The sequence below is a fragment of the Symsagittifera roscoffensis genome, chromosome 3 (genome assembly GCF_963678635.1).
Source record: "Symsagittifera roscoffensis chromosome 3, txSymRosc1.1, whole genome shotgun sequence".
Lineage (NCBI taxonomy): Eukaryota > Metazoa > Xenacoelomorpha > Acoela > Convolutidae > Symsagittifera > Symsagittifera roscoffensis.
This window is the reverse complement of record NC_087064.1, coordinates 54,912,078-54,927,920: the sequence shown is the minus strand read 5'-3', so window position 1 is coordinate 54,927,920 and position 15,843 is coordinate 54,912,078. Positions and strand designations below refer to the sequence as shown.

General features: G+C 33.2%; 1 protein-coding gene across 1 annotated transcript in view; it reads right to left on the bottom strand.

The window, feature by feature from the left end:
• Window positions 1-12,969, bottom strand: part of LOC134842338 (uncharacterized) — a 59,907-nt gene extending 46,938 nt beyond the window's left edge. Inside the window, exons 1-3 of the mRNA XM_063858624.1 lie at window positions 12,611-12,969; window positions 11,984-12,173; window positions 9,048-9,154 (exon numbers count right to left, since the gene is read on the bottom strand). Of these exons, the coding sequence (XP_063714694.1) occupies window positions 9,048-9,154; window positions 11,984-12,173; window positions 12,611-12,829 (516 nt within the window). The 5' untranslated portion in view covers window positions 12,830-12,969. The remainder of the gene's footprint in view (window positions 1-9,047; window positions 9,155-11,983; window positions 12,174-12,610) is intronic.
• Between the last annotated feature and the right edge of the window lie 2,874 nt (window positions 12,970-15,843).

The following is a 15,843-nucleotide window of genomic DNA, read 5'->3' as shown; positions in this document are numbered from 1 at the left end:
ATTGTTTCAGTGTTGAAATTGTAATCGTTTGTGTTGGAGGGAGAAAAATGTTTTCAATTTCGAATTTAGATAAGGGTATTGTATCAAGTGGGTCGTGGAGGTCAAAAACTTGATTTATTGTGTATTTTGAATCATTTGTTTGTGGTCCTGATAAATTTATTTTATCAGTTAAATCTTCTTTTTCAATTAGTGGAAAATGGTCTTTCTTAGGTGGGTGTTGTTTTGTTCGTTTTTGTTGGCTGTTATTTTTCATCCATTGAGAATATGGGATTGGTTTGAAAGTTGATGTTCCAAGTAGATCAACTTCATAATGATTATTTTGACAATCTAAATAAAGTGGGAAATGTTGTAAACTATTTATTTGTGATTGTTCAATATCAGTTTTTACTGCATATTTGCATTCCAATCGGGGTGATGTTTCGTTTTCTGCAAGGTAGAATTTTATGTTTTTGGGTATTTCAACTGTTGTTTTTCGAGTAAGTAATTCAGGTGGTGTATTTCGACTTAAAGTGTCTGGTAATGCAAGATTTTTTCCTGCAGTCCAAACTATATGTAAGTTTGGAAATTTCATTAGAATTAGTTGAAATCTGTAAACTCGGTGGTTTGGGTTAGATTTTTGTGTAAAGAGAAAGATGATTGGTTTATGGTCTGTGAATAAAACTGTGGGGTGTTTTGATCCAAGTATCAGAAATTCATATTCTGTCAGTGTATATATTATGGCTGTACATTCTCTCATTAGAGTTGAGAGTCGTAGCTCTGCTTGAGTGAATAATCGAGAATTTGCTGATATGAGGTTCATTTTATTTGTACCATTATGTGATTGTAATAGTGCTGCACCGATGCCAAAGTTCGAAGCATCGCACATTGCATAAAATGGTTGATTTGAATCTGGAATTGTGTTTGAAATTTGTTCAGTTAAAAGTTTCTTTATTTCTTCAAATCGTGTTTGATGTTCTGTGTTCCATTCAAAATTATTTTGTTGTCTAAGGATGTTATAAAATGGTCGTAGATATAATTGCATTTTATAAACATATTTACTTAAAAAGTTTAACATTCCAAGAAATTCTTGGATTTTCTTTTTATTTGTTGGTGGTTGAAGTTTTTGAATAGCGTCAATGCGTGATTTCAATGGAGTGATTGTTTTTCTTTCTATATTATGTCCTAAGAATTTAACTCTTGTCAAAAAGAAGTGTGATTTATCGGGGGCGGCCTTCAGATTTTCGTTCTGAAGTATTTGGTGATATTTTTCTAAAACATTGAACATCTCGTCTTTTGTTTGTGATTGCATAAAAACATCGTCTAAATAGGTGATTGCGTTTTTCTTGAGTATTAGTGGTCTAAAAATTTTGCTCATAAAAGCTGAAAATGCTGCTGGTCCTATGGATATTCCATAGAATAAACGGTTGAATTCATATTGTTGGTTTCCGATAACAAATTGTGTTAAACGTCGTGATTGTTCATCTAGTGGCATTTGATTGTATGCACTATTCATATCGGCGGTTGTAAAGTATTTGCCGTTTATTTTTGTTAAAATAACTTGTATTGGTTCAATGGGCCAATTACATTTTGATTCATCTATAAGTGAATTGAGGTATCTAGCATCGAGAACGATTTTTAATGATTCTCCTTTAGCTAGAATGATAACGGGGTTGATAAATGTGTTCCCTTTTGGTTGTTCTTCTTTATTAACTGGTGATATAATGTTGTATTGTTCTAAAATATCGAGTAATCTGTTCACTTTATCATGTAAGTGAATTGGTACTTTACTTGCTCTCTGTTTTTTGAAAACTGCGTCTGGTTTTAACGGGAGATGTAGTGATGAACTGATTTTTCCAACATCGAATTTTGATGTTGCATAGACTGATGAATATTTAATTAGCTGTTTGGCTAACTTTTCGAATTCGTCTTGTGTTATTTGTGAATGTTGGAAATTAAACATTGTTAAAAATTTCTGTTGGTCCTCTGTGTAGTTACTTATGTTGAATGTAGGTTTGAAATATGGAGTTTTTTGTGAAATAATCCGTATTTCTGTTTTCGTTACTTATTATATTATTTATAGATAATTCTTCATTAAGAATTGTAGATTGGCAAATATCTAGTAATTGGAGTATATTATTTACGCGATAGGCTTTTTCGTGTATTGGTGATATTGTAGCGTTGGTTTCACAATATCCTAAAAGTCCTAAAGGTAATGTTACTTGGTAAGGTGTGTTGTTATAGACATGTAAGGAAATGATATCTGAATTCGAATTTTTCAAATATTTTATGGATGAGATTGTGATTTTGAAAAATTTGTGAATAGGTTTGAATTCAAAATCTGACATATAAAATTTTTGTTTGTTTTGTTCTTTATCATATTGGTGAACTTGTTTGATTGAAAAATTATAGATATTTCCTGATAGTGGTTTTAGGTGTTTTCTTTGTTGGTTAAATATCGGGTAGAATTTTGAAAAGAATGGTGGTTGTTTATTTAATCTTTGAAAAAATGTTAAGGATGTTTCTTTTGTTTTTGTATATTTATCTTTGATTAATATTTTACTATTTAGGATGTTAATTGTTGGTATATACTTCGAAATAAATGGTATTCCAATGATATTATATTTAATATCAGTGATATGGAATATTTGTTTAAATGGCTTATTTAAAATTTTGCTTTGCTCCATTGTTCTGGTGGGGAGGAGAAATAATTGGATTTTTCCGTAGTTTATCAATGTTGATCCTTGTGCTGTTGCTAACTTACTGGAGGTTTCAAGGGGTGTTAGCTTTGGGTGTAAAGTTTTTATTTCATTCCATGTGGGGATGTTTATTATGTTTGATTCTGCTCCTGAATCAATTAAAAAATCTATTTCAAGGTCTGGTGGTTGAAATTCTTTATTTCTTGGGCTTTCTAAGAGAAATGGTATTGTCCAAATTTTTTCTTTGGGTTGTTCTTTTTGTATATTTTGATAAATGTGGTTTGTATTCAAGCATTTTGTTTTGATATTTTTATTGGTTTGATTTGTAGTGTTAATCTCATTTGTTTCTTGCGTCGTTGGTGTGGAATTTATGGGTGTAGTGTAATAATTTTGAAGAAATTCTGATTGATTTTCATATATGTGTGATGAAAAAGGTTGTTCATATATGACAGATTCATAGTCATTTTCGACTTTTATCATATTGATAGAAAGAGTGTTTTCAGTATCACCTTCTGAATCTGATGATGTACAGTTTATTTGATTGAGTTGTAACGTATCAGTTACTGTGTCATCAATACCTGGAGGGTCTGATGTTGTTTCTGGATTAGATTGTACTTGATTAATATGTCTTTGATGTTTAGGTGTACTACTTCTGTGGCGATTATTAGAATTATTATAGTTATTATTATTCCGGTGTGGTGATTGGGAATAATTTCTATAACGATTATTATAACTTGAGTGTCGATTCTGTGAATTATTTCGCGATCTGTTTTGGGAATTATTGTTTGGTCTGTTAAAGTTCGATCTATTATATGAGTTATTCCTTGATTGATTGTTCGGGTAATTCTGGTTTCGGTTGTTTGAATAACTTCTATTTCGATTATAGGAGTAGTTTCTATTCCTATTGTATGATGAATTTCGTGATTGGTTGTTTGGATAGTAGTTATTTCTTGATTGGGAATTAGATCTAGAAACAAATCGTTGTGTATTTGAATGTGATCTGGAGTAGTTATTTCGACTATTTGGTCTATTGTAGTGATTTTGTGATGAATTATGCGTGTTTCTTCGTTCTGGTGATCTTCCTCTATAACTTGAGTTATATGGTGATTGATTTCTTGTATAATTTGTATTGTTCGGGAGTGGTTTTCCTGAACTGTTGTTGCTGTAGACTGTTTTGTTCGGTAGGTTTTGATCTTTTTTCATGTATTGATGGAATGATTTATTTGGTTCTTTATATTTTTGAGGTTTATTTTGATTGTCTTGCTGTTTTTGTCTACATTCGGAAATACTATGTCCGTATCGTCGGCAATAATTACACCATTTTTTGAAAGATGGTTTGCCTTTAAAGTTTGGGTTCTTTTCGTAAATATTGAGTATTTCAGTGATTTTTTCAACGAGGTCTGTCTCTGATTCCTGTATATTATTAATATTAGTGGGAGTCGTTTCAATTCTGTTAACGTATTGTAATTTCAGATTTTCCGTTTCTTCTAGTTTCATCGTGATTTCTGCTTGTTCTAATTTGTCTACTAGTTTTCGAAAATCTAAATCGGGTTCTCGAATTGAAGAAGGATGGGATGCTCTCTTTTTTATTGCTATTTTCCTTAATTGTGGTGTTAAGGTCATCATTAAGATTTCTGTCATCTTTGTGTTTTTATAGTCGTGTGTATTTAGTGAATATGCTTTTCGAACTAGTGTTTCGATTCGTACTGCTAATTGCTTGATGGTTTCGTTTGGTAATCTGCGAATTTCATTACATAAAACTCTTTGTTGTTGTTTGTTTCTTTCGGAGTCAAACATTTTTGAAAATTCCTGTGTAAACCTTTTCCAGTTTGATTTTATTTCTAGAGGTAGTACTGAAAACCATTTTTGGGCTGCGCCATCTAAAGTTGTTTGTATTAACGCTGTGCGTCGATGTATCCAGTTTTGATGTAGTGGCGTATTAATTGGTTCAGGTCCAATATTTAAAATCAGGTTTGCTGTTACTGCATTTAAATAATCTTCTACAGAGTATTCAGGGTCTGTTCCTGTGAAAACCATTAAAGGTTTGTTTGATGTTATTGATGATCCACCCATAAGGTATGGATTCATTGTCATTTGTAATGATTCTGCTGCATTTGGCATTTGAGAAAAATTTGAAAGTTGGTTTCTTGTTATTTCATGTTGTTGGAGATAATATGGGAGTGGTATTTCATTTTGCATTTGTGATGGTTGATACGAGTGTGCAGTCATTGGATTTTGTTGTTGAATTGGTTGAAAAGATTGTGTATTAATTAGATTTTGTTGTTGAATTGGTTGTTGATGTTGTGCATCTATTGATTGTGGAGAAAAATTTCTATGATTTGTACGTGTTCTCTGTATTCCTTGTCTACGATATTCTTGAGTATTTGGTGCAAATATATCTGGTTGTAAGAAATCAACATCTGAGGATAAATAATCCATTTGATAAGATGTCTGTTTTTTATTTTTATTTTGTTGAAAAAATGGGTAATTTTCACTGTGATCCTGTGGAGGATTTGTTTGGAAATTTATTGAATTAGGTTGGGTCATTGGGTTATCCCAATTTCGAGATCTTGTATATTGGTTAAAATTTCTTTGTGGTTGATTATATGTTTTTGATGGATGTGTATAATTATAATTATGGTCTGTAAAGTTGTTTCTAGTGAATGTTTTGCGTGTTTTTGATGGTATTGTCATGGGTCTGTATGTTTGGTAATCCATATGTGAATATTTAGGGGCAACCGAAGGTTTAACGGTTGATTGTAAGGTTACCTGTGTTTGTGAAGGATTTGTATTTTTTGGTGTTGTTAAATTTGGGCGTATTGGTGAAATACTTTGTTGTGTAGTTGTTGTGTGTACAATTTCTTCATTTATGAAGTGTGATGGTGTCTGGATATCTTGTTGAGTAAGATTCCTAGTTCCATTGAGGTTTTCATTGTGTATGACTGTAGAGTTTAAACTATTATTTTGTGTATCGGGCAAAAATGTATGATAGTTTAATGGTGTTGCATCAATGGTGAATGGTATTATTTTTACATAATCTCTTATGTAAGATATCGTACTTATTGCTTGACTTGAGATTGATTGTGGGAAGCTTATAAATGCGGGATGAGACCATTCGGGGTCCCAAACATAATCTGATTGTTCTGTGATAGCGGTATCATCGTTCGAGTTTTGGGGTCTAAAATTTTTTCTTGCTTGTGCAATTAAATCAATATTGTGTGTGAAATAATCTATTATGAACCATGCCAAAATTTTTTGTAGATCGTGTTTTGTATGTTGTGAAACGTCGTCTTTCGTGAAATTTTCTTTAATGATGTTTAAATAACTAGAGAGTAGTGTGATTTCATGTCGTACTCTTAAATGTTTAGATGTTTCTGTCGGTGAGACATTTGTTATTGGGATTTCGTTTTCTAATATCGAAATATAACTATATATTATTGCGAAAACTTCATTGGTGAATATGGAGTTTGCTCTTTGTGAGTTATGATATTGGATGCTTTTTATATATTCTGAAAAAACTTTTGAAAATTCTAAATCAAGATCGTCTGTTTGAATTGTATATTTTCTATTATTATGGTTTGGTGAGGTGAATTCTATGGAGTAGATTCCATACTGTTGTGTTATGTTGCATATATCTTTTAAGTAGTGGTCTATGATTTGTCTTTTGATTTTTACATCTGGGAACTCTGTTTTACAGGGACTGATTCCGGGTTCAAATAAATTTAATAGTAAATTTTTGCAAAATATATGCTGTCCTCTATCAGTGGTTGCATCTATTATAAAAGGAAAGATTTCATCATCATCTGGGGTTTCGTCACCTGGGGTGTGCGTTGAGCTCATTTTTTCGTTCGATGACTGTTAATATGTAATTATTAATGTGTCGAATTGGTTGATTCCAATTGTATAAATGTACTGGTTTGTGTTTATACTGCTTTTTTATTCTTCTTTTTCCTCTTTTTGATGAATTTGAAGTTGTTTCTGAGTCAGAAAAATATAATTGATCGTGAAGTGGGCAATTTTTATCTATTGATTCTTTTAGTTTGTAAAGTTCGTCTAAACTGTTGGTTTCTGATTCTGAAAATGCGTTTCGATTTTTTGAAAATCTTTTTCGTGTTATTTGTCTTTGTTTCGTTATTATTTTTCTTTTTAGTGTTTGTCGTTTTGTTCGAATGTATCCAACTGTTTGTGTATGAGGTGTGATTACAAGGTCGTATTTTTTGTTATCTATTTCACAATTGTGTAAAACGATTGTTTGTTTATTTCCTAGGTTTTTAAATGACATAAGGTTTAGGATGACGGATGCAAAAGGTTGTTAAATGATTTCTATTTTCCTAAACTGTTAGTTCTTACGATTTTTTGGTTAGCTTAACCTGGGTCTATTTGTTCAGGGTTGGAGAGAAAAGTATATCGATTCCGAAGAATGATTCTTTACTTTCTCGTGGCTAGTATAAGTTAAGGTGTTAACTTACTTAATCTTACTTAGGGGTAGTGATTGTGTTCAAGGGTTGGAGAATCGTAAATCGATCCACAAGGTTCAGGTATAATTAGAACGCGAGTAGTTCGTTAGATACTATTGTAAACTTACTAAGTCTAAGATTTATCCTGGGTCTGGTAAGAGGGGGGGTCAAGTGAAGGATGAATAACCGAAGTTCTTCACTGTTTATCCTAATTTGAATGATTAGTTTTGTTTAAAAATTTCTATTAGTCTTAGGTCTTTAGAAAGGGTTGGGTAGTGAATCGACGTTTGAGGTCGTTAGACACTAATTAAGTAGGTGGGGGAGAACAAAGTTGTTCTGTTTGATCCAAGGATAAGCCTTGATGATCAAATTTGAAATTTAATTAAGTAGAAAATGATTTAAGATCCAAGGATAAGCCTTGATGATCTGGTTTTAAAATTAAGTGAATTTAAGTTTTAATAAAATTTTAAATGTGTGTAAAGGAAAGATTTAGTGTTTTGATGATATTAGTGGGTTTGTGATTGCTGTTATGTTTTAGGTGATGGAGCTGGAACAACAGGATGATTTATGATTACTAACCATTTATTGTCATGCTACTAATTTTTATTTTTTATTTTTCAATAATTATTTTTCAAACATGTTTTGTATATTACTGCAGAGTTTTAGGAAAACGATCTTAGATCTTTTTATCAATCGTTATTGTATATTAATAATTTTGTTTAGCGCCTGAAATGATTTTGAAGATTAACTTCAAGGTTTTATGTTTGCAAATGAAAATCTAAATTCATTGCCAGTAGTATTCTAAATATAAAAGTTTGTTCTGGTTTTTGCCTAACTATCATATAGCTATATGGCAAGTTTCTACTTTGTCGTATGTCGTCTCTGGTTCGAGGTCTTCTTCCAATTCCGGGTAGTTCTGTTATGGTTCGGAATATTGGCTCTGATCTATTGAGTCGTAGAGACATTTCGATTAAATTATTGTCGTATAACATTTTGTAAATGTTTTTGTCTAATTTCTAATCTATTTTGGTTAATTCTAAGCTATTAAGGTCTTGTTCGAGACTTATGGTCGCACCAGATGAGTTAGGGCTGGAGTGTATAACTCATAGAGTAATTTCGGATAGGGTACACCGTCTGCTCGTCACGCTATCTTATTTTCGGCCGGATAGATTCGTGCAACTTCTTAGTCTAATACCGATCCTAATCTTACTCTTATACTATCTAGTCTCAGGTTGTTTAACTAGTCTCTGCTAGGCTCAATAGATCTAGGGTATACTGGTTTATTGCGGCTGCTGAAGTGCTCGGGAGAGTCCAACTAATTTCTAAATTAAATTCAAATCTCTCTGGTGCTGAAATTACAAGTAACTTCAGCACTTACAAATAAGTGGGTTGTTAGTTAGATGGATCATGATTGGTTAATATTAAATACTTTACATTGGTAAAATATCTAATTTATCCAATCATAAAATGTAGTTTAGATCAGGTTCCACTGCCCAAGATGTAGCTTTTTTGAGCCAATGAGTCAAAGATTTAAATCGACAACTTGTTCACACGTTTTTTTTTGCGCTTTATCGAGTTTTTACAGAATTGTGTGCTGAACAAGCTTTTATAACGCTGAATTTAAAAAAAAAACGGATAAAATGAACTAAAAAGATAATTTTGAACTCGTTTTTCTCAATTTGGTCGACGATCAATACTGTTCGAACATTCTGTGCTAATTGTACAGCAACCGGCTATCCTTGTTATCGCTACAGAAGACAAAAAAAAACAATCAACTGTCTTCAAATCAATGTAAGATTCAGCGGGCAAAGCTTTATCAAAGACTCTTCCTAAATCGACGCTAGCTTTTAAATTTCCAAATCAGACTGATTTTCACTTGTGCGGTCAATGAGCTATGAAGGGTTCCCCTTTTTACCTGATTGGTGACTGGGTCATACATTCTGACATGGGTGTCTCTTCCGGCTGATATGAGGACAGTGACGTCATCACAGAAACAGAGAGACATTGGCTCGTTTCCCTCTTCTGAAACACACTGGGAGCTATAGATTACATGTCCACATCACGAATTTTTAAGTTTAAATTTCACACTTAGTCAGTGGATTTGCTGAACACAGTAATGAACTAAAAAAAAAACTTGCGCAAAATTTTCTATGCGGAATTGAGAGACAAGGAACTCACCATGATTAAACTTGAGCCTTTTAAATGCAAGGTGAACTTTTGATGTCGCTTAATAATGTAGATGTCTTAAATTCGCTCAAAGGAGGATAAAATGAAAGTGACTATTAAAATCGAACACAAAAGAAACAAGACTGCTCGTATCAGGGCGAAGCCCTGAATGTTCCGACTGCCTTTTAAGGTTTATGGAGCAGCAGTAAAAGCATAAAAAAATTAAATTAAATAAAATAAAATGAAAACCATAAAATTTTTTGTGAAAACCATCCCCCCACACGCCATATAGAGTACAAAAAGAGAGATTTCGTTCCTTGTAACAAATCAATTATGGTAAAAAAGCTTCTCTTAACCAATTTGGAACGATTATAAGACGGATTAACTCTCCGCTTACGCGTTAATAGCGCGAAATATATCGCACGTTAATTGTCCCAAATTGGCCAAAATGGCAATCTTTAAACACCCATAGCTTCACAAAAAATAATCACAGGTGAAATATCTTTTCAAATTTAGGCTCAGGACAACAATTCTTTTTGAATGATATAAAAAAATTCCGTCAAAAATGGCTTGTTAAAAAGTCGAAATTTGTCTGAAGAAAAAAAAAACCCACCCCGAGCACAAATATTCCATTACTTTCGTATCGAAAGTCGGAACAACAAGGCTGCTCGTATCAGGGCGAAGCCCTGAATGTTCCGACTGCCTTTTAAGATTTTATGGAGCAATAATAACATTAAAAAATTAAATGTAAAAAAAATAAAATGAATTTTTTTTTAAATTTGAATTTTTTTGTGAAAACCAATCCCCCCACATGCCATGCAAAATATAAAAGGATAGATTTCGCTCCGTGTAACAAACCATTTATGGTAAATAAGCTTCTTTCAACCAATTTGGAACGATTTTAAGGCGGATTAACTCTCCGCTTACGCGTTAATAGCGCGAAATATTTCGCGCGTTAATTGTCCCAAATTGGCCAAAATGGCAACCTTTAAACCCCCATAACTTTACGAAAAATGATCACAGGTGAAATATCTTTTCAAATTTGAGCTCAAGACAACAATACCTTTCGAATGATATTAAAAAATTCCGTCAAAAATGGCTAGTTAAAAAGTCGAAATTTGTCTGAAGAAAAAAAAACCCATCCCGAGCACAAATATTCCTTTACTTTCGTATCGAAAGTCGGAACAACAAGACTGCTCGTATCAGGGCGAAGCCCTGAATACTTCGACTGCTTTTTAAGCTCTATGGAGCAGTAATAACATGAAAAAGTAAACGTAAAAAATAAAAAGAGAAGTGAAAATCATCCCCACACGCCATCAAGTACAAAGTGATGGATTTCCCTCCTAATAACAATTCGATTATGAAAAATAAGCTTCCTTCAACCAATTTGGAACAATTTCTATGACGGAACAAACCTCCGCTTACGCGTTGATAGCGCAAAAAATATCGCGCGTGAATTGTCCCAAATTGGCCAAAATGGCTATTTTAAAACCCCAATAACTTTACAAATAAAGAATACAGGTGAAATATCTGTTAAAATGTAAGCTCAAGATAACAACACTTTTCGAGTGATATAAGAAAATCCGGTCCAAAATGGCTAGTTAAAAAGTCGAAATTTGTTATAAGACAAGTTATAAGGAAAATTTTTTTTTGAACAATATGAGACTTAATGTGTTTCAATTGCAGCTTTTTTGTAATTGATGTAATTAGTTAAAGAGATGAAAAATGGGTTCAAAAATGACCAAAAGTGTACTCAGAAACAAAAAAAAACAAAAACTGAATGTTAACCCTCTAACAAATTGTGGAATCCAGAAACTTTTTAATACAGTTCGCTTCAATTACTAAAACGTGTTTGTTTGTGGGATCCAAAACAACCGCGCCCAAAAAGAATTTAGAAAAACCGCATTATATATGGATTCCATATTTTTGCTCTCTAGTCAAAAGCCAGTGCCTTTTTTAGCGCCTAGTGCCTAATAATTGTTCCGACTTTCGTAACGAAAGTAAAAGATTATTTGTGCTCGGGGAAGGTTTTTTTCTTCAGACAATTTTCGACTTTTTAACTAGCCATTTTTGACAGATGATTTTTTTTATCATTTGAAAACTATTGCTGTCTTGAGCTTAAAATTGAAAAAATATTTCACCTGTAATCATTATCGTACAGTTATGGGGTTTTAAATATTGCCATTTTGGCCAATTTGGGACAATTAACGCGCGATATATTTTGCGCTATTAACGCGTAAGCGAGACTTAATGAGTCTTTGAAATTGTTCCAAATACGTTCAAGGAAGCTTATATGCCATAATTGATTCGTTAAGAGGAGCAAAATCTATCATTTTGTAGTGAATATGACGTTCGGGGGGATGTTTTCACAAAAATTTCAAATTTCAAGAAAAATTTCAATTTATAGAAACTGAAAATATAACTTCTTAGAACTTTTTTTTTAATTTTCAGGTTATTACTGCTCCATAGACGTTAAAAGGCAGTCGGAACATCCAGGGCTTCGCCCTGATACGAGCAGTCTTGTTTTTCTCTAATTCTTTCCGATTTTGACTTCACAGGACTTTCCAAATGTAAAAACATTCAAACACAAATTATGCTGATTCCAGATGCAATGAATACAGAATCCAGAACACTACCAAAGTAAGTAATCTTGGCGTCGTAATGTTTACATTCAAATTTTTTAACCTTTATGAAAAATCGACGTGTTGTGTTTTGTGATGCTACTCTGATAAATATTTCCGTCCACACTCGCGGAAAAAATTAGATCTGGATTTGTGGGGTGAGGCAGCACCTTCATGATTGGCAGTCCGGATGATGAGCCCAGTTTGAGAGTTTGTACTGGGTTTTGTCGAGTGGCAGCGTCGCATTTGAAGATCTGAACAACAACTGGTTAACTTGCTAGCGCCCCTCTCCTCCAACTCGTGTACAAATTAGTTTTTCAATTTGAGAGCTAAACCTTTTCAAAAAGTATTCAAAAATGAGACAAAATATGTTTGGCTTTCATAATTTGGTCATCATGGCAAATTTCATAACAATTCAATCACTTGAACAAAACTTTTCTACGTTTCTACTAGGAAAATAAATGAATTACGGGACCTGTTTTCAAGATAATGGAGATAGTTTTGCAATGCTTTTAAAAAGTTTGATAATACGTTTTTGCTCGTTTCACATAATTATTGTTTCAGAAAGATAAACGAAAAAAATGTATAGTCTTCTATCAAGAAAAATAAACCCAATTAGCTTATTATTTTCAAGTTATATATTGTTGTATATAAGTTATACTTATTTCATTACATATGAAAGATAACTAACTGTTATAGCACCGTTTCCATGTCCACAAACGAACTTCCTGTCGCCAACTCCTTTCTTAGATTCGGCCTCACTGCAACTCCCGATAAATGCAAGTGATGTTGCTCCTTCCAAACTCGGATCCAACTTGATACTCGGCAGTTCTTGGATTTTGTTCTCGAAGGTCTCGTTTGTTTCAGACGCTTTCTCAACATCTTGGGCGAGCATACGTGGCACCGGCATTGTGCGATAAAGTTATAGAAACAATCAAACTTCGTATCAAAAAAAGCAATTTTGACAAAAAAAAACTTTTTAAACTACGTGATTTTGTCGTTGTTCAAAATATATGCAAGTCATCCGGCCAGAAATAAAATTCTAAATGATAGATTACAACCAATATTGAGTTAAAATGACGTGATGTGCGCTTAAATGTACGACTAATTTTTTAAAGGTAGAATTCAATACAATACAGCAGCACAGAAGGCATATACTATTGCTAAAATAGCTGCATAAAATGTGTAACACGTACTTGCAAAATGGTTGATGTTTCTTCCAGTCATTTGAACCTGTTAAATGCTGCAGAAGTAGCTGATTGAAAACTGCAGTTTTCAAATTTGATTTCAAAAATGAATTCGGGAAAAAATTCATCTTAAAAAAGACTCCCAGATGATAAAAATATGGCCGACAAAAAACTGAGCCGAGTTGTGACAAGAGTTTGAGCGTGTATACGAATCGAAAACATCCATAACTTCAGAGTAAAAAACAGGTATTTTATGTTTAAACAGTTTCTGTAAAACATCATCAGAAGTTCATTAATCTCGTTTTATGTTTTTGACAGATTCTTTGATCACACGACTTACAACAACTTAAACTAATTTGAAAAAAAAACATAAAAAGCTTTTTCAGGTTTTTTGAGCATGGTCGGAATAGTAACCAGCTATCTTTGTTAACTATTATACTTTGCATGTATTGATGATGTCCACCATAAATGCGTCTAAATTACTAAAAATAATGTCTAAAAAAAGGTTCCGAGATTTTAAAATCTTTTGTTGAAATTTCTGTCTTTCATACCATCTGCACCGATAACAAAGATCCCCGGTTCCTGGGCAAGTAGCACAGAATGTTCCAACCATTTTCATTAAAAATAACAAAAAGGTTCTTTTCTCTTAAAAATTTTGTCCGTACCTGAGCGTGGTGTGACGAGAGAACTATAAAAACGCGTATCAAAATACTAAATTAGACATAATCGACAACTGTTGTCTTGAGAAGATAAAAAACAAAAAAATTCTCGAAAAAAAGTTCTATATCTTCTTCTGCACAAAAAAATCAATTTCTTTCCAAAACTTCATAAGAAAGAGTTTTTAAAGGACCTATTGAAATAATAACTTGTGACATCTGATTTTTTGTCGAAAACAAGAACAAAGAAAAAAATAAAAAATAACCGAATACAAAATTGCTCCCAATTTTTAATGGTCGCAGGAAAACTCGTTTGAAATGAAATGCCTGTATGCCCAAGTTTCAATTTGCTTGCGAGAATGAAATTGAAAAAGATACGCGTTCCACAGTTCATCTAACTGTCACCAACATTCACTCAACGCTCTGGGCAAACGCAAAAAAATCAATACAGATCACAAGCTTAACATTAAAAAGTTAAATTTCAGGCATTTTCACTATGGACACATATGTAAAGTTCAGTTTAAAATTGGAACAAGTTTGTCAAGGACACAAAAGTCTGGAACACAAATGACCTTTCATCCACTTTTGCAAGACGGAAAAAACTTTGCGTTAGAACTTGAATGCCGATTTTGAGCAAAAACAGGAATACTGATGCAAGTTATGATTTTTCTGCCGTCGCGAGTTCTTGATTACCTTGCATATTTCAAATATCGAATTTCGACAGACATCTTAATTCTGATGCACTGTGTTGGATCTATACGTAATAATGGCCATGTGCGCGCAAGGTCACAATTTTAAAAAAATCGCATTCATTAACCCGTTCCAGCCGACCTTGAGAAACCAAAAATAAGCCCTTATAATTCAAGCAGTTTCTGCAGATGAGACACTACGTAAAACAATTTTTTCCGTCCGAAGAGATATTGGAAAATGAACCATTAACATATTTCAGCACAAAAGACGACCCAGAATGCAGGAGTCGAAATCTTTAATTAACTTTGAAACTCCCGAACTGCTTGAGTGTGACTTGCATTGAGAAAAATGTCCTTTATAATGACTCTGGACCTGATGGTACGAAGCATAGATCAACTTTCACCGCTCTCGCGAGACTAAAACTTCCTAACCACAGTGTTGATTTCTTCTGAAAGGTTATAATTTTATTGGCTCTACAAATCTGTTTAGATGTACAGTATACCTTATTAAGTATGAATTGCTTCCAAAAAAAAGACGTCTACGGTCTGTTTTTGAACTGTTTCGATATAGAATTTTCCAAAACAAGAAACCTTGATTTCAAAAAAAGGTCCGAAAAGCGTTTCTTAGAAATAAAAAAAGTACAAAAACTGCTACTTTCAAAAACGCTGAAACGTCTGACGTCAAACTTATCCTACTGGAATCAATCATAACTTCAAATTCGCTCCAGAACTCCATGAGCATATCCAAATGGTATCAAATATTGCTTTTTTCCGGTAAGAGACGTTTCCAATGCATATAAAACTCTCCAGAAAACATCCCTTGTAACTGTACACCCAAGTTTTAATATTTTGAGGATAATTGCACTGGTCAGTTCTTGACGGCAAATATAACACGTCAAAAACTAAATTTCACATTGACATCTGTAGTTGCATTCAATTTGTTACCACTGGCCGACGGATTGCCAACAAGGCAGTTGAATGTTTGAACAGCAACTCACTCATTTTTAGTTATGCTCGTGAAGCAAAGCAGCCTTCACCAAGAACCAAAAAGTCCACATATTTGTTGAAAGTTGTTTATGTACCGGGTGAGAGTGTTCCCTTGTAAAAGTCCTCTTTATACTTAACTTCACAAAAACTAAAACAACGTAGTTGCATTCAATGTGTTACCACTGGCCGACGGATTGCCAACAAGGCAGTTGAATGTTTGAACAGCAACTCACTCAATTTTAGTTATGCTCGTGAAGCAAAGCAGCCTTCACCAAGAACCAAAAAGTCCACATATTTGTTGAAAGTTGTTTATGTACCGGGTGTAGAGTGTTCCCTTGTAAAAGTCCTCTTTATACTTTACTTCACAAAAACTAAAACAACGTAGTTGCAGCTTATGACCCGAAT